The 20,941-nt window shown below is 49.7% G+C and overlaps 1 protein-coding gene across 1 annotated transcript in view; it reads left to right on the forward strand.

Annotated features, from left to right (window-relative positions):
* Window positions 1–20,941, forward strand: part of LOC147662657 (protein PRRC2A-like) — a gene marked incomplete at its 3' end in the record, with an annotated part of 660,467 nt that overhangs the window by 187,041 nt on the left and 452,485 nt on the right. Inside the window, exon 3 of the mRNA XM_086951012.1 lies at window positions 978–1,200. Within this exon, the coding sequence (XP_086807138.1) occupies window positions 978–1,200 (223 nt within the window). The remainder of the gene's footprint in view (window positions 1–977; window positions 1,201–20,941) is intronic.

Raw genomic sequence — 20,941 nt, forward strand, 5'->3', positions numbered from 1 at the left:
TGCCTCGTGTGGTCTTGGGGTCGGTGTGGATCTGGAAGTGGAGGTGTTCCGCACTGGCAAGGTTGACGTCTGAGCTGGCTTTTTGGCCTACCTTAGAGCTAGCGCCGGGACACTTCTGTTGGAGGTAGCTGTGCGCTCCATAAGCTGCAATAATATTAATAATTAACAAATTGATTATATTAATTTTGAAAATATTACCAGCCTTTTATGATCCCAGTGCATGCTTCTGACATTGGATCTCTTGCTGCTGTACCTTACAAGGGAGCGTTAGAACTGATAGTGTAAACTGTATATGATATCAGGACATGTGTAAATAATTTGGTTCTTTATATTCTCCTTCTAAAGATCTATACTGATATAGTTTTTAAAGTGTATTTTTAATAAAGTATCAAATTCATCTCAAGCTACTGAGATGGTTATATTGTTTGAAATCCTTTTTTTTAAGATGTATAATTTAAAATAGTTAGTATTTAAAGCAAAGCAGCAAGAAAAACGTTCACAAACCTTTTTTTCATAGAAAACTAAGGAGAAAACCGCGTTTTAGTTAGATAGGGCACACCTCAGATGTCGGAAAAATTGCAGTAACATTCTGTTTTCTTTGTAGTGAATTACCTGCAATCTACAAATTACTGCCTGCAGCCATTTCTAGATTTCAGTCTAGAATCGGTGCAGCTTTCTTGTTCAAATTTGTTGTTGTATTGTCTGTCTTGGCATGAAAATAATTTGTTTTGAGAGAGTGTAGAAGAGATTTTAAAGACTTATGAGAGATTTATTTCACTTTGTTCTTCAATAGATTTTCTCACTTTTAAGTTACTTCTAGTGTTCAGTAACTTGACAGTTATAAAATTGCATAAGTGTGGTAGAAAGCAAACTTCACTCTTTCTGTTGTGCCACTGTTTGAAGTTGCAAAAAGCAGACATGACTGACTTGAATCAAGAATTATGTTATATTTAGGAACATGTATTTATTCTGTACAGAGAACGTCCGACTTCCAGCACAGAGCACCAGTCATCTCATGTCCTTGATAGTGGGGACAGCAAGAAGACTTCAGCTGTGGAGCAGCATCCTCCTGCCAAGGTTGCTTGGAAGGAAGGTCTTCATGAACCAGAGGTGGATACTATTCCTTTGGGTCCCCAACCAGTGGTACTGCAGCCACAAAAAGTCCCACCAGCCAACAGGGTGCCTCCTGCTGATCTCCAGGTGAGTGAAGGCAAAGTGTAAGTCCATACTAAAAGAGTTGAGGTCTTGGATGTATGTTGTGTATCTTGGTACTACATTGTAACTTAAGTTCTGCATCGTAGGATTTACATTGATAGTCCTAAACCTTGATGAGTTCTGTGTGGCCTACGCAGATCCCGGAACACCTTTTTTAATATATGTAGAATATGCTGGAACAAGATCTCTATAGTGTTCATCACCGTAGGAAAGTGCCCCTTTTGGCATGGTAATCCTCACTTTTTTCCCTGATATTTGATGTGCTTTGACTGAGTGTGCTGGGTCACTGCCAACAAGGTTCCCTGTGTTCTTTCCCAAAAATGTTTTCACTAATGGCACACCTTTGGCTCCCATGTATGTCCCTAGTAAAAGGTACCAGTGGTACCAAGAGCCTTCTGATCAGAGAGGGTCTCTAAGGGCTACAGCATGTATTGTGCCACCCCCAGAGGCCCCTCACCAAACACATAAGTCAAGTCAAGTCATAACATTTATATAGCGCACTACATACCCAGAGGGTTTCAAGGCGCTTAGGAAGGGGAGGAGGATTATTTGTCAAATATCCACGTTTTAAGCTGCTTTCTGAACGCTGGGTGATTCTGGGTGAGGCGAAGGTAAGCGGGGAGTGAGTTCCATGTTTTGGCAGCCAGGTATGAGAAGGATCTGCCTCCCATGGTGGTCTTGTTGATGCGAGGTACAGTGGCGAAGGCTTGGCTGGAAGAGCGAAGTTGGCGGGAGGGGGTGTAGAAGGACAGTCGAGAGTTGAGGCAATCTGGTCAGATGTCGTAGAGTGATTTGTGTGCGTGGGTAAGCAGTCGGAAAGTAATCCTCTTATTGACGGGTAGCCAGTGGAGGTCTTTAAGGTGACCAGAGATGTGTTCGTTGCGTGGGATGTCTAATATGAGCCTGGCTGAGGCGTTTTGGATTCGTTGTAGTTTCTTCTGGAGTTTAGCGGTGGTACCTGCGTAGAGGGTGTTTCCGTAGTCCAGTCGGCTCGTGACTAGAGCGTGGGTGACTGTTTTCCTTGTTTCGGAGGGGATCCAGCGAAATGTTTTTCTGAGCATGCGAAGAATGTTAAAGCAGGAAGAGGATACGGCGCTGACTTGTCTGTTCATTGAGAGTGAAGAATCCAGGATGACGCCAAGGTTCCGTGCGTGGTCTGTCGGGATGGGTGCATTTCCGAGGGCTTCCGGCCACCAGGAGTCGTCCCATGCAGAGGGGGATTTACCTTAGATGAGGACTTCTGTTTTGTCTGAGTTCAGTTTCAGACGGCTTTGTTTCATCCATTCGGCGACTTCTTTCATACCTTCGTGTAGGTTAGTTTTGGCGGTGCTGGGGTCCTTGGTGAGAGATAGGATCAGTTGAGTGTCATCCGCGTAAGAGATGATGTTGAGGTTGTGTTGGCGGGCGATGGCCGCGAGGGGGCTCATGTATACGTTGAAGAGGGTGGGACTGAGTGAGGATCCTTGTGGTACGCCGCAGATGATTTCAGAGGCCTCGGACTTGAATGGCGGGAGGCGGACTCTCTGGGTTCTTCCGGTGAGGAACGAGGTGATCCATTCCAGTGCCTTTTCTTGGATTCCGATGTTTCTGAGGCGTTGTAAAAGGGTGCTGTGGCAGACTGTGTCGAAGGCTGCAGAGAGGTCGAGGAGGATGAGGGCGACTGTGTCTCCATTGTCCAGTAGAGTTCAAATGTCGTCTGTTGCTGCGATGAGGGCGGTCTCAGTGCTGTGTTTGGCTCGGAAGCCAGATTGTGAGGGGTCGAGTGATTTGTTGGCTTCGAGGAAGGTGGCGAGCTGGTTGTTGACAGCTTTCTCGATGACTTTGGCCGGGAATGGAAGAAGGGAGATGGGGCGGTAGTTTTTGAGTTCGGTGGGGTCTGCTGTAGGTTTTTTCAGAAGGGCGGTGAGTTCAGCGTGTTTCCAGTCTTCTGGGAAGGTAGCGGAGTTGAAGGAGCAGTTGATGACGTCTCGGAGGTGCGGAGCTATGACGGAGTCTGCTTTGTTGAAGATGTGGTGAGGGCATGGGTCTGTGGGGGATCCAGAGTGGATGGAATTCATCAGGCGGATGGTGTCCTCAGTGGAGATTGGGTTCCAGGCGTTAAGGGTGTTAACGGGGGGAAGATGGTCAGCTGGTGGTGGGGTGGGTTGGCTTCCGGGTTGGTTGTCAAAGCTGTTGTGGATGTCAGCAATCTTGTTGTGGAAAAAAGAGGCTAGGGAATCGCAGAGGGTTTGAGAGGGGGTGATGTCGTTGGAGTTGGCCGAGGGGTTGGAAAATTCCTTGACGATGTTGAAAAGTTCCTTGCTGTTTTGGGCGTTGTTGTCAAGTCGATCCTTGAATGCTGTTTTCTTGGCTTTTCGGATCAGTTGGTGGTGAGTACGGATGGCGCTTTTGAAGGCGTCCTTGTTGCTGGTGGATGGGTCTTTTTTCCAGGCCTTTTCAAGGGAGCGGCACAGTTTCTTGGACTTCTTGAGGTCATCGTTGAACCATGAGGCCTTCTTGATGCCAAGTTTGTGTTGACGTTTTTTCAGTGGTGCTAAGGTGTCGGCGGTGTTGGATAACCAAAGGGTGAGGTTGGAGGCGGCTTCGTTGGCGTTAGAAGAGAGGGCTGGGGAGGTTTGAAGGAGCGATGTGGAGATCTGCTCTGTGGTGATTTTGTTCCAGTTTCTTTGTAGAGTTGGTTGGAGGTGGATGATGGGTTTCGGCTTGTTGTAGGTGAAGTGAACGCAGCTGTGGTCAGTCCAGAGGAGATCCGTAGTGTGGCTAAAGGAGACATGGTTGCTGGATGTGAAGATGGGGTCGAGTGTGTGACCTGCGATGTGGGTGGGGGAAGTGACCAGTTGTTTAAGTCCGAGGTTGGCGAGGTTGTCCAAGAGGGTGGCGGTGTTGCGGTCGTTGATCTTTTCAAGGTGGAAGTTGAGGTCTCCCAGAAGGATGTAGTCTTTGGAGGGGAGCGCGTGTGGGGTGATGAAGTCCGTGATGTCTTCACTGAACTTTGCGCGTGGTCCTGGTGGTCTGTAGAGGAGGGTGCCTCTGAGTGTGGTCTTGGGGTCGATGTGGATCTGGAAGTGAAGATGTTCGGAGTTAGCGAGGTTGGCGTCAGAGCTGGTTGAGATGCGGATTGATTTCTTATGGGCGATAGCGATTCCTCCTCCTGTATGGTCGGTGCGGTCCTTGCGTGTGATCTTATAGTCATCAGGGATAGCGATGGCGATGTCAGGGGCGGAGGAAGCGTTCATCCATGTTTCCGTTAGGAAGGCGACGTCAGGAGAGATGGTGTCTAGTAGGTTCCAAAGGTCAATGGCGTGCCTGTGGACCGAGCGGGTGTTGAGAAGGATGCATTTTAGGTGGTTGGGGTCGGGGATCTGTGTTGTGGTCGTAGCGGAGATGTTGTTGGTGCCGCTAAATTTGCAGGAGAAGCAGGAGAACGGTCCATGGATGCGTCCAGGAGCGGCTTGGACGCAGTTGGGGGCGCGACCGGGGTTAAGGGCTAGGAGGGTGGCGGCATCGTAGGTAATGCGGGGGGGCTGGGCAGCGCGAGGGGCAGGGGGACTGGCGCTGGGCGCGGTCCAGGCGCGGACGGGCGTAGACGGGCTTACCTTTGGCGCACCTTCGGCGTGTCCGTAGCGCGTGGACGCTGCGCGTGGGGGCATTGGCCATAAATGGATGGATGGGGGGAGGGGCGAGGGCGTCTCAGCTGGGAGGCGGGGCGGGTCCACGAGGTCGAAAACAACAAATAAACAAAATGGAGGCGGAGGGGGGAGAGCAGACGCGCAAACCGACCAATATGCAAACTGAACAAGAAGCAAATGCAGCAATAGCGGCGAGCAGCAGGCTAAATGCGGGCCAATTCAGTTACACAGCTGACTAAAATGAAATGCAGCAATAGCGGCGAGCAGCAGGCTAAACGCGGGTCAATTCAGGTACACAGCTGACTAAAATGAAATGCAGCAATAGCGGCGAGCAGCAGGCTAAACGCGGGCCAATTCAGGTACACAGCTGACTAAAATGAAATGCAGCAATAGCGGCGAGCAGCAGGCTAAACGCGGGCCAATTCAGGTACACAGCTGACTAAAATGAAATGCAGCAATAGCGGCGAGCAGCAGGCTAAACGCGGGCCAATTCAGGTATGGCACTGCTATGGCAGACCGTGTGTTATGGTGCTGCCGAAAATTGAGTCTACATGGCTCACATACCTGTATTCCATGCCCTTGAACCACCGCCTGTGGCATAGGTAGGTTACCCCTCACAGTCCTAAGGCAGGGTTCACTCTACCACAGGTGAGGGCACAGCTGCATGAGCACTATGCCCCTGCAGCATCTGTCATTCACAGACGTAAGTGCTGGGTAGTGTAGGAAGGTAGATACCAGACTATGGTTAATCCCAACTTTTTTTGCCTGGTGTTTTGCTGGTTTTCCGACTTAGTTGACCTGGGGCCCTGCCAATCAGGACCCCAGGCCTACTGCTCTCTCTCTAAAATGGATTCCATGTACCTTAGGTACATTTCCAATTGGCACTGGGCCACCTTATCAGACTCAGGGCATAGGTGTACCCAGGGCCTACCAGGGGCTGAAGCATGCATTATGCCACCCCTGGATGGCCATCTAAATCTGACACAACTGGCTGCACGACAGCTGGGGCAAGGTGGTGTAATCATCCTTTGCTTTAGATATAGTATACCTATATCTAACCCTAAAAATGGACACACAGATTCCTATCAGTCACTCCTATGGCAGGCCTTGACAATCCTGAAGGCAGAGTGCTTTGAATCGTGTGAAATGGTGCTCTGGCATGAGCTGAGCCCGTGTGCAGCTTGCGGAACCAAGTCCTAATAGCTGTTCCATGATAACGCGTACCATATACTCTTAAGTGCATTATAATCCTCGCGGTTAAATGCTATCTTTGGTATCGCTTTATCAAAACATGTCGAGTAAGGTGTCATACGAATTGGGATACTAACCCCTCGCCAATTCTGGCGACGGGGTTAGCATTCCACCCTTCTAGAGGGACACGACATGTATGTAACTGTGAACCCCGGTTAAAGTTAACTCAAGCCTCAGCTCCACAAAATGGATGCTGCCACCACAGACACGAGTCTGACCTCCTGCTGCTGGGAGTCCTTCCAGCGAGGAGAGCTTGGACAAAGGGTTTCCTGTCAGGGGCGGTGCTAGCACCATCCCAGACAGGGTTTTGTGTATCCTGGGTAGGCAGGGCTTTACAGGAAGGTGACTGCAGAGTGGCACCCCAGTGCTCACTACGCATCTGCCGGCTAGAACCAGTTAAAGGGGAACACCAGCCCCTGGCCTGGGGAAAGTCCGGCATGGGAGAGGGGTGTAACCACCCCCCTTCCTGGTCCCACCCCTAGGGCAGGACCTAATCGCGTACCCACCCCTTTCTTTAGGATAAAGGCAGGAGCGGGGACCCTTGCAAATGAGATCATCTTTGAATCCTGAAACTACTTTCGACGAAAGGAACTCAAGACTTCTTCTCAAGATTTCTCCCTTGCGGCTAAGGAGTAGTCACCCTGCATCCGCAGGCACCATCTAAGAACTCTGCGGTTTGCTGCACGTCCTTCCTCAGGAATCCGACCGACCAGCACGACGAGACCCGGCTTCCCTGGCACCTCTGACCTCTACCTACCTCTACAGCTAATCTGAGAACCGTAGGTGCGACGAGACCTCGAGGGACCGGCCATCATCAGAACTGCACGACTTCTATCCAGCACGACCGCCGAGGGATCCTCTGGTGAGTGCTTTGGGGTCCGAGAAGCCCCGACCCTGAGCAGCTCCAGCACCGAAGTCCAGCATCCCAGCATCTCCAGGATCTGCGTGGGGCCCTTCTGCTTTTTGCTGCTCACCGCGTTGTTTGGCTACTAGCCCGCTGGCTTGTGGCCTTCTTAACGACGCCCGACGACATCATTGCTGCTGGTCTGGTTGCTCCAGACTGGCCCTTGCTCCCTTCCAAAAGAGGAGCACCCCGGACCCTCCTGGTCCACTCCAGACGCCATTTTGAGTCCACCGCGTGGGCTTGAATTTGCCAAGACTTGTTGCCCCAATCCTGGGTCCAGCGACGTCGACAGCATCATCCATCGTGGGACAGCTCGCACCTCCATCCTGGTCGCCGACAACGCCTCCTGGTCCGTGAGACTGCAGAGCACAGCGTCGCCCACTCACCTAGTCGAGGTGACTACCATCCGGTGCCCTCCTGGTGCCACCTGACTACTGGCTAGTAGTCACAAGCTTGGTCCCCTCTGCTTTCAAGTGTCTTCCATCTTCGATCCAGGCTTGGATCACTCGAACCATCTTCACTGGTCGCCTGCCAGCAACTTCTTTCTTCAGGCTCTTGGTTCGTCTACGAGGATTCCCGACGTCTTTTGAGACCTATGCAGCTGCAGCCCCTGGGCTAGGCAAACTCGGCATTTCGGTGCCCCACCATAGCCTCACTATCCAAGGGTCAGGATCCACTGTCGTTTTCGATCTACCTAGTTGGGTTCGCCCGAGAACACTAACTTTGTGAAATCTAGCTACCTTAGACTTTGTCCCGCATCCCGCGTGAGAGTGCACACTCTGCACCCGAGTCCCCTAGGCCTCCTACTAGTAATCTGAAGGTTCAGTAAAGTAGTCCTAGCGATTCCAAAGCCTATTAGTACAGTACTTACCTGCTAGTAATTTCGCATTCCACTTCCATAGTATATGGTTTTTCGTGCCCCTCGGGCATTTGTGTAAATTGTGCAACTTGAAGTATTTTTATAAGAGTTTTGTTGTGTGCTTAGTACCCTGTCCTCATAAAGAGTACAGGGCTGTTGTGATTCTAATAAATACACTGTTTATTTTCATAACACTTGTGTGGTGTCCTTTCACTTGGTGTTCAAGGGGTATTTGTGATGGTATAACAGCTGGCTTAACACGCCCTCTAGAGTTTAGTCCGAAGACTGCTCATATCCACGCTACTAGGATAGCTGGTCTATAAGGTTGACTTACAACCAATCACCATAAGGGTCGTTTGGACTGATGCATAGTGATCACTAGAATAGTGAGCACTGCATATCAGGCCAACTTCTCACAGGTAGCCATATTAAGTACATGAGCTGGGAGTTTGTCATTACAAACTCCACCGCTCCATGGTGGCCTTACTGAAAGCTGAGATGTTTGGCTCAACTTCCCAGCACATGAAACCCACAATGATGCCAGTGTTGGATTTATTGTAAACTGTACTCAGAGGGCATCTTAGAGATGCCCCGTGAAAAACCACCAACACAAACTAGTGTACAGCTTTTTTGTTTGTTTTTCGTGACGTTTAATATAGCGCAGCTAGACCCAAAGGTATCAGAGTACTTTACGTGGGCACCAGTTACGTTACAAAGTGATTTGGCCAGAATCACAGAATGTGGAGCGCCCCCTGCGAGACTTTAACCCGGTTCCCCAGGTATGAGGTCGACTCCCCTACCCATTAGGCCACATTCTCTCCCCCTCTCCTACAACTGATTGGTCTTCACCAGTATTTCATACACAGATATGTTTCTGCCCCCCTAAGGTGGGAGCCTTTTTGATCTCCTGGATCAGGAACCGAGCCTGCTTGGGTGTAAGTGCTTCACTCCTACCCTCCTAGCAGGAACAGTGCTAAGGTTGGCGAGCCTCAAACGTTTCCTGCCCTCTGTATTGCTCGCCTCCTCTCCCCCACCAAGCCCCCTTTTGGCTGGAAGGTTGGAGTGAAAAAGAGTAGTCAAGAGTTCTCCAGCATTGGATCTTTTATAAGTTCACATGCTTGAATCAACACCGTACTGGGAGTTCCACGGTATACATATAAAAGCAGTAGATAATGCTACCATAGTAGCTGCTATAACCTATCCATTTTCTTTTGGAAAAAAGAACCAGACTTAAATGGCAGCCAATCGGGCGATGATACCCTCTAGAACAATAACAAGGGAGGCCAGGTTTCTCAGATTTTCTACCACAAGTCGTGTGAAAGGGAGTCTTCATGTGAGCTCTGCTCGGTTTATTTTTCAATTTTCCAGATTTCTACTCTGTCGGATTCTTGAAAGAAAGGTCTCTTCAGGGCGTGTGGAGGCTGCATGCTAGGGATCCCCATAAGAACTTTATCAACTGTCTCTGCCCTCAACATAAGGTAGAAGACAGCAAGATGTGTAGGACTTTTTCAAACAAAACCCTCTAGGAAAGAGAGGCTAGGTTGTTGATTTGGCTTCAGAGACTGACAAATCTGATGTCTCTGAGTATGAGGAGAGCTCTACCTCACAGGCTTCTCAGGAAACATCTAAAAGGAGAGAAAGATCTCATGAATCTCCTGAAGTTTCAAAGAAAAAGGCTTCTAAAAATCTCGTCAAGAATATTCAGGCACCTCACTAAAATGAAAGCATTTATTTCCTACTGAGGAGTAAGGCCATAAACATGAAAAACAATCTTCAGAACAATCCATGAAGATTAGTCTCTGAAAAGCTTATTTGGTTGAGAGTTTTCATTCGGGTCCCGGTCGACTCAGAAATTACCATCTGAACGCATTTCACCTACCTAGTCGTCGAAGATCTCGTCGTTGAAATCTACCTCGTCTCCTACTGATATGACTACGTTGTCAGTAATGGCCCTGCCGACGACGCTTCCAGCGACGACAAAGACTTTAACGACTCACATGATGATGGCGAATTCCTCGTCGGCGTCCTCGTTGACCACTTTGGTATCGCCAACGACCTCCTAGTCTATGAACGCGTCGACGACTGTTTCAGCATCGTCGACGATAGTGAGGACTATTGCTTCAACTGCTGCTGTCATGTCCTCATCAATAACACAAACACCACTGCCGTTGACCAAGCTGTCGCTGTATCCCACGCCTTGTCATAAGCGACCATCAATGATGCAACTAATGCCTATATATCTGGTAACAAGGCTTTTTCTCCCTGAATCCTGCAATGGTCTCAGCTCTGCCTCCTTCAACATTTTTTAAATATTCTGATGATGAGATGTTTGGTCCTGCTCACAGTCCATCTCAGCTTTATGTTATGTATCAGGATGATGATCAGGAGGACTATGAAGGTTACTATCAGCAGGAATATCATCCTCCACATGCAAAAATGCAATACATGGAGCCTGTTAGTGAGCCCATGGTCCACCTTCCTGTGGCTTTGGTTCAAGACCTGCAAGACATGCTGAAAGACTACCACACTTGTTTTCTTTCAACAACTGCTCCTCCACCACCCCCACCATCTACTCCTTTTACCTCTGGCTTCTGGTCCACGTAGGTCTAAGCCTTCTCCTACAGCTTCCCCTGTGAGGGACACTGTTTTGCCACAACATGATACTTCTGATAACAGAGAAATGGAGGAGGGTCTACCTCCGAAACTTGGGCAAATAGGTGATGAGTGGGAGGACTGTTATTTCAACGCCTGCTTCTCCAGCTCCTCAAACTGCGGATTCTCTGCCAGAAGACATTGGCGGCTTGCACGCACTAAATGAGAGTGGCTTCTCATTTTCAGTTGTCAATGGCAGTCAAGCAGTCTGACTGTTTTTGTTATGATTTTAAGGATCTATTAGGAAAGACTGAGAGCGATATAGATCACATCTAAAAGAGACTATTAGTTATGGATACCTTAGAATTACCCCCAGGCGTCGGACTGGATCAGGAATAGTTGTTTTGTAGCAGTACCCCTTGCACATTATTGGTAGGCGTTGGTCGATTCCGCGTTCGTCGTCGGCGATGTGATTGCTGGGATGACGTTGCGACATCTACTAAGATGCCGCACTCGCGTGCTAACATCAGTTTTTTCTTTTTCCGCGCCAGCCACCGCAGATCCGGAGAGAACAGTACCTCTAGTCACTTTTTGACTACTATTTTTTGACTTTTGTTGACTTCTTCTCGAGTTGTTTGACTCCTGGTGCATGTTGGGATGTCCCGTCCTCGAACGGGCTTCAAGGCATGCGAATCCTGTCGCAAATTGATGTCGGTTACTGACCCACACCTCGTGTGCCTTTTCTGTTTGGAGCACGACCATGAACCCAAACTCTTTGTGGGAATGGTCCCAAAAGTCTCAAGGGCCGGCAGTCCGCTCTTCGGAGCTAGAGGTCCTGGTTGAGAGGGAGGTCGTGGGACCGGTCGCGGAGCCATCATCACCACCACCACTCCTTGCCAAAGTCTTCGGGTAAGTCAAAGCACAAAAAGAAGGCGAAGAAGCATCGTCGCTCTTCGCGTTCTCCCTGTCTGTCGGCCGACACGACACTGGTTGCGGACGGTAGTCATCCAGCTCCACTCGCGGAGTCTGTTGGGTCGACTCCGAGCCTCCCTCCTTTCCCAGGAGCCAGAGCGACCCTAGCCCAACTTTGTAGTTTTTACAAAGCCCTCCACTCCATGTTTTGGCAGCCCAACTCTGCTGGCACACCTTCAGGCGCCATGGACTCAGCTTGGGTTTCTAGACCATCGAACTCGCCGGCGTGGGCACCACAGGGCCCCCTAGGGATCCATGCCTGGATCTGGATCAGAGTCGGTCGACCTTACGACACCTCCTCTATCGTTGAATCCGCTGACGGCACCTCTGCCCCCTCCGATACCGGTTGTGTCCCCAGCCGGCCTCCATCCTGACCTGGACACTGTGCCGGACCGGTGTTGACTGACGCTGAAGATGGCACATAGTGGTACTTTTGTACCATTGTTCTATCCTGCCGTTCCTTTTTGCCCCGAGTGGCAGCCAGAAGAGGACGAGAAGTACTTGGAGGGGTCTGTTGACACTTTAGCTGACCAGTTGAGTGAACCGGACTGGAGAGAGGAGTTTGGTGATGCCAGTGGTCTGGATACCTCACCAGACCCTAGTATGCTTTCTCCCTCCACTGTGGCTACCGAGAAGGGAGCCTCATATGCAGTGGTGTTGCATAGGGCTATTTGAGGCCTTAAACCTTGAGCTTTCTACTGTGGCAGTCAGAACTAACCTACTGACTGAGGTGTTTGCAGCAGCCTCTTCGGAGCCCCATCTATCGTTCAATTAGGCTCTTACTCTCATCCTTCTGCGCACATGGTCTAAGCCTAGCTCAGGGGCCCCTGTGGATAGCATGATTGTTCTTCACCACTACCTGTCCCAGGGCGATCCACTTTTCCTCTTCCAACATCCTACCCCTGAGAGTTTGGTTGTCCAAGCCTCTACTTCTAAGGATTCATTCCTTACTGCTCCCACAGATTGAGAATCCAAGAAGCTGGATCATCTTGGGAAAATGTGTTCTTCCGCCAACTTGGGACTGCGGTCGGTGAACACTGCATGTCTTTTGGGCCGTTATTCCCACTCTGTGTGGGATACAGTGGCGCAGGTGCTGCCACAGTGTCCGGAGGAGGCCTTAGGCCACTCTATCTGTGCTGTCACTGAGGGCAGAGATGCACCAATGTTCGCCATTAGGTGTGGGCTGGATACCACCGACTCGCAAGGCAGAGCAATTTCAACTTCAGTAGCCCTGTGACCCTACTCTTGGCTACGGTCCACTGGCTTTTCATGTGATGTCCAATCGACTCCTTTGGACATGCCCTTTGATGGCAGACGCTTGTTTGGCAACAAAGTGGACAACGTGCTCAAGGGCTTTAAGGATTCTAGGGCTATGGCCAGATCCTTGGGCCTTGCTACCACCTCTCACCCCACGCAGTCTGCTTTTCCTTCCTTTCGTGGCTACGGAAGGGGTGCCCCCAATGTTCTGCCCAGAGCCAAAGGCCTGGGCAAACTGTTCAGCATCTGTGTGGCTGGGGACGTGGGATCTAGCATCGTAGGTCAGGGTGCCAGCGGGCGGTCTTGTCCACTAGCGTCACCTCTGCAGCAACCTCCAAACCCTCCTAGTCTGTCCTTTCAGGGCCACCAGTTGCCAGTATGCAGGCAGAATCTGCCATCACCTCCCCCACTGGCAAGCCATTTGTTAGCGGGTCTGAATGACTAGATACAATGCTTAGGCAGTTTAGTTATGTATTTATTAATGGTTGTCACAGACTTACTTTTTATTTATGACAGTCTGTCTTTAGAGTTGCAATATTGAAATAATATTCTCAGTAAAAGTAGGAAATAATAAGAGTCCTCCATTATGTTCGTTTTCATGCACTCTGCTGGGTTTGACTCGTCTTCTGAATATCCGGGTCTCCTTCCTGGTCTCTTCTTTCTCTACTCGTTTGCTTATGGCTCGGATGATGGAGAGAGAAAGAGAGAGCTTTGAATATTAGGTCCAATTAAGTGCCTGAGGGGAAAGGGAGTGAGGGGTCACCAGTTTGTGACGATAGCGGTTTACGGGGCAGTGAGAGTGAGAGAAAAAAAAGACTTGTGAGGGAAGGAGACTTAAACGTCCGATGTAGACCGCCTCCCTACCCAACTGAGGAACCTTTTCTGTCCTCCTGGAGCGTGGCGGGGTTGACACATGTTGATGGTCCTCCTTTGGTTCCTTCACTTCCTTCGCGTTCTCGGCGTTCACTTGGCTTGTTGTTGTCTGCTCTTCTCCTGCTCTTCTAGGCGTCCCGTCCTCTTGCCGGTCTCCCCCTTGCTTCCGTGTATCGAAGTAGAGACACACCTCCTTCCGGGGCTCGGTCTCTTTAATTGGCAGGGAGAGAGTGACGTTCTGTTCGGGGCGTGGCTGGCATTCGTAAGAAAAATCTCGTGGTCTTTGTTGTTGGACATTCGCCAATCGTCCTGCTGAGTATTGAAATAAGGTGAAGAATCATTTTGGGGTTCCCACCAATCTGTACTCCTTTGTTTCTCTAACCCTGTACCCTCGACCCTGTGACACACCTCCTCCCCTGGTTTCTTCCGTTCGGGTAGAGGAAACATCCTTGACAAGTAATCAGCGTCACCGTTCTCTGTACCTTTCCTGTTTTTTACTACAAACTGAAAATGTTGTAGGGATAAAGACCAGCTGAGTATTCGTGGATTCTGCGTGTGGTTACGACTCATTGTGAGAAAGTGGCTCTATATATATACTGGACTAGAATGAAGTATAGTGTGTGTAGAGTCCACCCACCCCAGAGGTATAACAGAGGTTAAAGTCAGAACTGACCTTACTCTCCAAAGTGGTAGCTTGTTCGAGCAGTAAGGCAGTACCAGAGGACAGTGTAAAGCATTTGTTGTACACACTCAGTCAGCAAAAGGTTTCACACACTCCGAGGACTGACCTCCAGGCCAATTGTTTTTATATCCACAGATATAGTTTTATTTTTAGAATCAACAGTTATAAAAATATACTTTTATCGTTATGAGTACTCTCGTAAATACTTTGCAAAGGAGCAATAAAGTTCGTGCACGCAATGATTACAGTATTGGTAGTAAGGAACACAGTATTAAAACACACTTTAGCATTGAGCTCAATGGGTTTTCTACATATGAGTACAGTTGATTACTTTATGGATTACTTTGGTAGTTACAGGACTAGATATTAGATTCAGTCCTGGGGTCTAAGCTAAAACCAGATTAGCAAAAACGTTTGTTACTGTAGTGAATTTTCATGAATATATAGCGGTTTTAAAAGTTCACACTTAGAAACTTTTCAATGGAAATCTGACAATGTTATTCAATGGGAGGAAATTCAGTTTGCAGGTAAAGTACGATAGCGTTACTTTTGTAACCCAGCACTGGTCTCCTAGGGCCAGCACTGGGTCAAAACAGGTAAGTAATTGCGTTTTAGTATTTCGTATGATTTTTAAAGAATATTTGCAGTTTTCAAAAGTAGACACTTATAGGAAATTTCATAGAAAAGCAGTCAATGGGTTCCTATGGAGAAAATACAGATTACTAGCAAACCCACTAGGGATTACTTTTGCGGTTCAGTACTGGGCTGAAAGGTACAGTACTGGCTTATCCCCTGATCACAGGTTAGTTCTTAGGAATTCGGACTTTGGCTGATTTTATAGGAGTATTTTCAGTTTTCAAATCCTCACACTTAGAAAATATTCGAGTCAAAATGGGTCAATGTTATCTAATGGCAGGTAAGTGAACTACCGGTTTCCAGGTGAGTACTTGGTTGGTGAAGTTAAGGTTCTGGGTAAAGATTCAGGGGTCCCCCAGGGTCAGGTAAGTACAGTTAGTTCAATCCCAGCAGCACAGGGGCGGCCGGGTGCAGAGGTAGGTAGGCCCAATGATATCCAATAAGGGAAAGGGGGCCTTTAGTGCCTGCTGGCTAGCAGGCCACGTGGCTCTGGGAGCTGGGCTCCTGGTCACTTGCTCAGGGCAAGGGAGGAAGTAGAATAGGACAAAGAGGTCACAGCCAGCGGCACTCGGGCGGCTGGGTGCAAGGTGCTTTTGAGCAGTCGGGCGCTCAATGTTATCGAATGAGGATCTTGAAGAGGGAACAAAGGCTGCAGGCTCGGGGACGGAGACTCTCCAGTTACGACCAGCACTTCGAGAGGTAAGTGGGGATCTTGGAGCACAGGTTGGTAGGTACCGTAAAGGGCGGCACACGGGGCTGTAGGGTGCCGGGTGCAGGGGTGTCTTTGGGTGTCGGAAACGCTTACCCTCTGCTGGTCGCGGTTGGGGTGGCCCCTGGTTCTGAGTCTGCAGGCGGCTGGTTCGTTGAGGAGGGTCTTTATGCACTGGACTTCGGGTCCCAGTCGCTGGGGGGACGTCCTCGTGGTCTTGGTTCGGGTTGGCCCGGCCCGGGCTCGGCTGGTGCAGAGTGGGCTGGTCCGGAGCTTCCTGGTGGGTACCAGGTGGGTTGTTTCAGCAGAGCCTCTGCTGATGGAAGTCCCAATCTTCAAGAGGGTCAAGGCAGGCAGGTCCTCTTGGTGTCCCAAGGTTGCTGTCCGCGGGGGTCGCCGGGTTTAGGCAGGAGCTGGTTCCAGGATCAACATGCCAGTAGGGCTGGGGCCAAATCTGTTGTCCTGTTGTTTACAGCTGCACGGCGGGTCGTCTTCTTGATCTTCGTTCTTCTTTCTGGTATCTGGATCCGAGGAAGGAAGTTTAGGGAGCCCCTAAATACTAAATTTTGGGGTGTTTTAGGTAGGCAAGGGCAGGGACCAATGGGTCCCTGTCCTGGGGTGAGTACACCCCCTAGCCTGCTCCTCTTCTGTGGGATGGGGCAGGAGCCTAGCTGGGATTGGACAGGGCTCCCCTTCTGCAAGATGGCCGGAGCCCGGGGTCGTGCTTCCTCGCCTCCTCTACCTGAGGGGTGGAGTTGGCAAAGGTTGGCACACCCCCCTTCCTGACGTAGTTTTTCCCGCCAGTGTGGGGGTAGAACGGGTGGGGGCCAGTTCCTGGGTACAGCAAATGGTCTGGAGAAGATCTCAGAGGAGGCATGCCTTTGAAGCTTCCCCCTGTCCATCCTGGGGGAGGAGACATGGCACCTCGCTCAGGATGTGCATTGTTGCAGGCCCAGGAGAGCGGGGGCTCTCCACCCAGGGGTCCAGCAACATGTCTGCTGGGTGGCAGCCTCTGCAGCCACTCAGCACAGACGTGGATTGTAGGTTCGGGTTTTGGAGGGCATCTCTAAGATGCTCTCTTGTGCATTTTACATTAAATCCCACACTGGCATCAGTGCGAGTTTAATGTGCTGAGAAGTTTGGTACCAAACTTGTTAGTCTTTAGTGTAGCCATTATGGTGCTGTGGAGTTCGTAACGACAACCTCCCAGCACCACATACTCTTAAATGGCATCACTGCACTTACAGTGCCCAGAAATGGCCCTGGGTACTGTAGGGGCACAGGGCTCATGCAACTGTGCCCTCACCATTGGCATAAGGCACCCAGCAAGAGGGGGGGACTGAAATATGCCAGCACAGTGGGCATGGCACACAGGGAGGTGTACCATGTCGACTCTTGTTTTAGTTCTGTACTTAGGCACTCAGCCTACAAAGGCAGGGTGTGGGTGCCTAGGAACAGGGCCCCTGAGGGTGGTACAATAGGTGCTCTAGCCCTCAGGGGTGTTCTCTGGTCACCATGCCCTGGGTACCTAGGGTACCTTTTACTAGGGACTGACAGGTGGCCAGAGATGCCAATTGGGTCTTAAGTTTCAGCATAGTTTTAGGGAAGGAACACAGGCCCTGGGTACCTGGTTGGCAGGAACCCAGGGCACACTCAGTCAAAGCACATCGGCATTTCAGAAAAAAGTGGGGGCATACCAATGCAAGAAAGATGGCACTTTCTCATACTCATCCACTGAAGTGGTGCATGATCTGTATCTGGGGAGTGACCTTCTAGATAATACCGTAGCTTGTCAATGGCCCATTTCATGGCCATGCATTCTTTTTCTATTGTTGGATACTTTTTTTCCCTGGGAAACAATTTTCGGCTCACGTACACTATTGGGATGTTCTTCCCCTTCTGCTGTCATTTGTGATAAAACTGCCCCTATCCCTTGGTTGGAGACATCAGTGTGCAATATAAAGGGTTTTGAGAAGTCTAGGGATATTAATACTGGTGAGGTGGCTATGGCCCTTTTTAGAGTGTGAAAGGCTTTTCTCATGGAGTCAGAGGGACAGGATAGGACCTGGGTTTTAACCTCTTTTCGAAGGACATCTGTCAAGGGGGCTCCTGTTTCTGCAAACTGGGGAATGAACCTCCTATAATACCCAATTAACACAAGGAAGGCCCTTAATTCACGTTTGGTGGTAGAGAATGGAGTCTCAGAGATGGCTTTATCTTTTTCTGCCTGAGGGGATGTGAGACCGTCACCAAGGACATAACCTAGGTGTTCGAGGCATGTGGGCTGCTGAATTCACATCTGTGCATAGATCGCCGCCTAGTGTTGGGTCTGGATGATTGCACATTGTTGTCCTGGAAGAGTCTTCGAAGTATCACGAGATAGGTGGCTCCTATCCTGGACTACAGTGCGTGTGGGCATCCTTTCCATTCCCAGATTGTTTTTTCCCGCCATTGGGTTCGGATGTAGATTTGTTAACTCAAGTTCGGAATCGATAGAAAACTTTATATTTGGCCAAAAGACCTTTAGGTATCGTCTGTATTGTCTTTGCGATCGGTGCTGAGTACTGGTTTCAGCTCAATTCTCGAGCCGGACGTCAAAAAGAGCCGCGTGGCTATTCAGCACTAAATGCCCGGTCGACGCCAGAGGCCTTATCGACGATCGATGATGGAACGGAGCCCATTCAAGAGATGTCCCGTTTGCAACTCCAAGTATCCTCACATCGATGTCCACCCGGTGTGCAACAAGTGCCTGTCTCCGGATCACGATGAAGCCAGCTGTATGGCTTGTTTTCGGTTCCAGTCCAAGAAAACACTTCGCCTTCGACCCGCGGCTCGGAAGGAAGCCCAGCAGACAGCGCCTGACCCGGTGAACATCTTCGATGCCGAAGAAGATAAGGGGGTCGAGCAGGAGGTTCAAAAGAACCAGTCAGATCCTGCATCAGAGCTTGACTCCAGTTATGATGCAGAGGATGAGGAGATGGTCAAAGATGAAGACGTCGTCGACTAGGTAGGAGACGACGATGAGGCCTTTGGGGCCGTAGAAGATAGCTCGAGCGAGGAGCTAGGCCCAACCGTTGGTATGGGGGCAGAGACTGAAACACTCAATAAGGCTCAGGTCGAGGGATGAAGGCCTTACCCAAGATCAAGCGCATAGTTCTACAGCCTCGTTTCCAGGCCCGGCTACGGACAATGCAAAAGAGCCATCGGTTGATCGATTGAAATCGAAACAAAAAACATCGGTAACCACAAAACCAAAACATCGAAACCGAATCTGAAAGTACAACTTACTTTGATCGGATCGAAGGCTTCTGAACCATCGGCTCCGATGAAACAAAAGAGTGCTATCAACCCGGAGAGGTCGCTAAAGGGTGTCAAGCCGAAGGCCGGGGCACCTAAGAAAAAGATCAAGGACATCGACCCGAAGAAGTTGGCGCCGAAGACCGTAGACACAAACAAGGGACTCGAAACACAGAACGTTATCGATCCTAAGCGTCGACTCGACAAAGCAAAGGTCAGCAAAGACCTCGAGCACAAAACAAAAAGTGTCTCTAAGGACCCCGTCGAGTCGACACAACCATCCACCTATTTTTCAAAGCAGGTGTCGGACTCGCTGCAGCGCATTAAGGAGAAAGCTATAGCTGTCGGACCGAAGCCACTCCACCCCCAAAGACAGTCAGCAAGATTCCGAAGACATCAACACCGATAAAGTTTATATTGCCGCCGCCAGTGACACCTAAGGCGTTCGCCCCAAAGACGGGCATTGAGGCGGCCAAGAAGGTGTCCATTGGGCAAAAGCCTACAACTACTGAAGAGGCCACAAAGCATCAACAGCCTCTGCAGAAAGATCAGTCGAGGCAATTCATCGACGCTGAGACTGGTAGACTTTCCATTTACAAGCAAAAGATCGTCCCAGAACAGCCTAAGGAGTTGTATAAAATTCCATTAAAGAAAAAAAGGGATTCTGCAACATCACCTCTTCTTTTTGAACCTCTACAACAATATGGACAAGAACCTGCTCCTTTTTCACCCACACATTCAGATGTGGATGTAGGGGATAATGACAATGATTACAATTATCCTGTAGACACTGATCCAGAAGACCACCCTGAACCCTGGGCAGACACTGTTGACCCAGGGGAGCCACAAAATGCCCTGACAGTCATGCCTATGCTGTTAAAACCTCACCTACAGAAGACACGGCTGCGTTTAACGCACTTATTGAGAGGGCAGCAAAAAATCACGATGTCCAACTCCATGCTGACCCTATTGAAGAGGATTTTTTATCTGACACCTTCTCAACCTCAGAGGGAACTGTCAAGACTCTACCCATGCTAAAAGGTGTCCTGAAACACGCTGGAGACATCTTTAAGGAGACCACAAGGGCAAGAGTGGTAAACCCCAGGATTGAAAAAAAATACAAACCAGCACCTGTGGACCCTACGTATATCAGGGGACAGTTGACATTGGACTCTCTAGTTGTTTCAAATGCTCGTAAGAGAGCGAACTCGCAGACCACGGGTGATGCTCCTCCCCCTGACAAGGAATCTAAAGTGCTAGAAGCCTCAGGGAAAAGGGTGGCCGCTCAAGCGGCCAATGTCTGGTGAATCTCCAACACACAGGCACTTTTAGCCAGATACGACAGGGCTCATTATGATACACTTGAGACCCTGTTACAACACTTGCCAGATGAGTACAAGGAGGCAGCAGAAATGCTTATACAAGAAGGGAAACTTATATCCAACGGATCTATTAAGTGTGCGCTAGACGCAGCAGACACTGCAGCCAGTGCGATTAATAGAAGCTTTATGTTACGAAGACACTCCTGGCTGAGAATCTACGGCTTCAAGCCTGAGATACAAACCACCATACTCAATCAGCCAGTTAACCCTGATCACTTGTTTGGCCCAGAAGTGGACACCACCTTAGAAAAATTTAAAAAGGACACAGAGACTGCAAAGTCTATGGGGGCTCTACAGTCGCAGCAGTTCAGGGGTGGTTCTTTTCGTCGCTCCAACAATAGAGGAGCATCCAGAGGCCAGGTGTCCCAGCAGACACAATACAGTAAAGGAGGCACGCAGACCACCTACAACAAGAACAATAGGGGTGGCTATTGTGGAAACAGCACCAAAGGCAGAGGTCGTGGAAACAACAACTCCCGATCCTCCGCCACTAACAAACAGTGACGTCTTGTCACTACCCCCCGACCATATAACACCGGTCGGGGGGGAGACTACAACAGTTCCTGCCGGTCTGGAAATCCATCACTACAGACAGGTGGGTGAGGCAGCTTATCCAGTACGGTTATTGTCTGGAGTTAACATCCAGTCCACCCAATATACCCCCAAGACACCGTCCTATGTCC

This window comes from Lissotriton vulgaris, unplaced genomic scaffold (assembly GCF_964263255.1).
Source record: "Lissotriton vulgaris unplaced genomic scaffold, aLisVul1.2 SCAFFOLD_1241, whole genome shotgun sequence".
NCBI lineage: Eukaryota > Metazoa > Chordata > Amphibia > Caudata > Salamandridae > Lissotriton > Lissotriton vulgaris.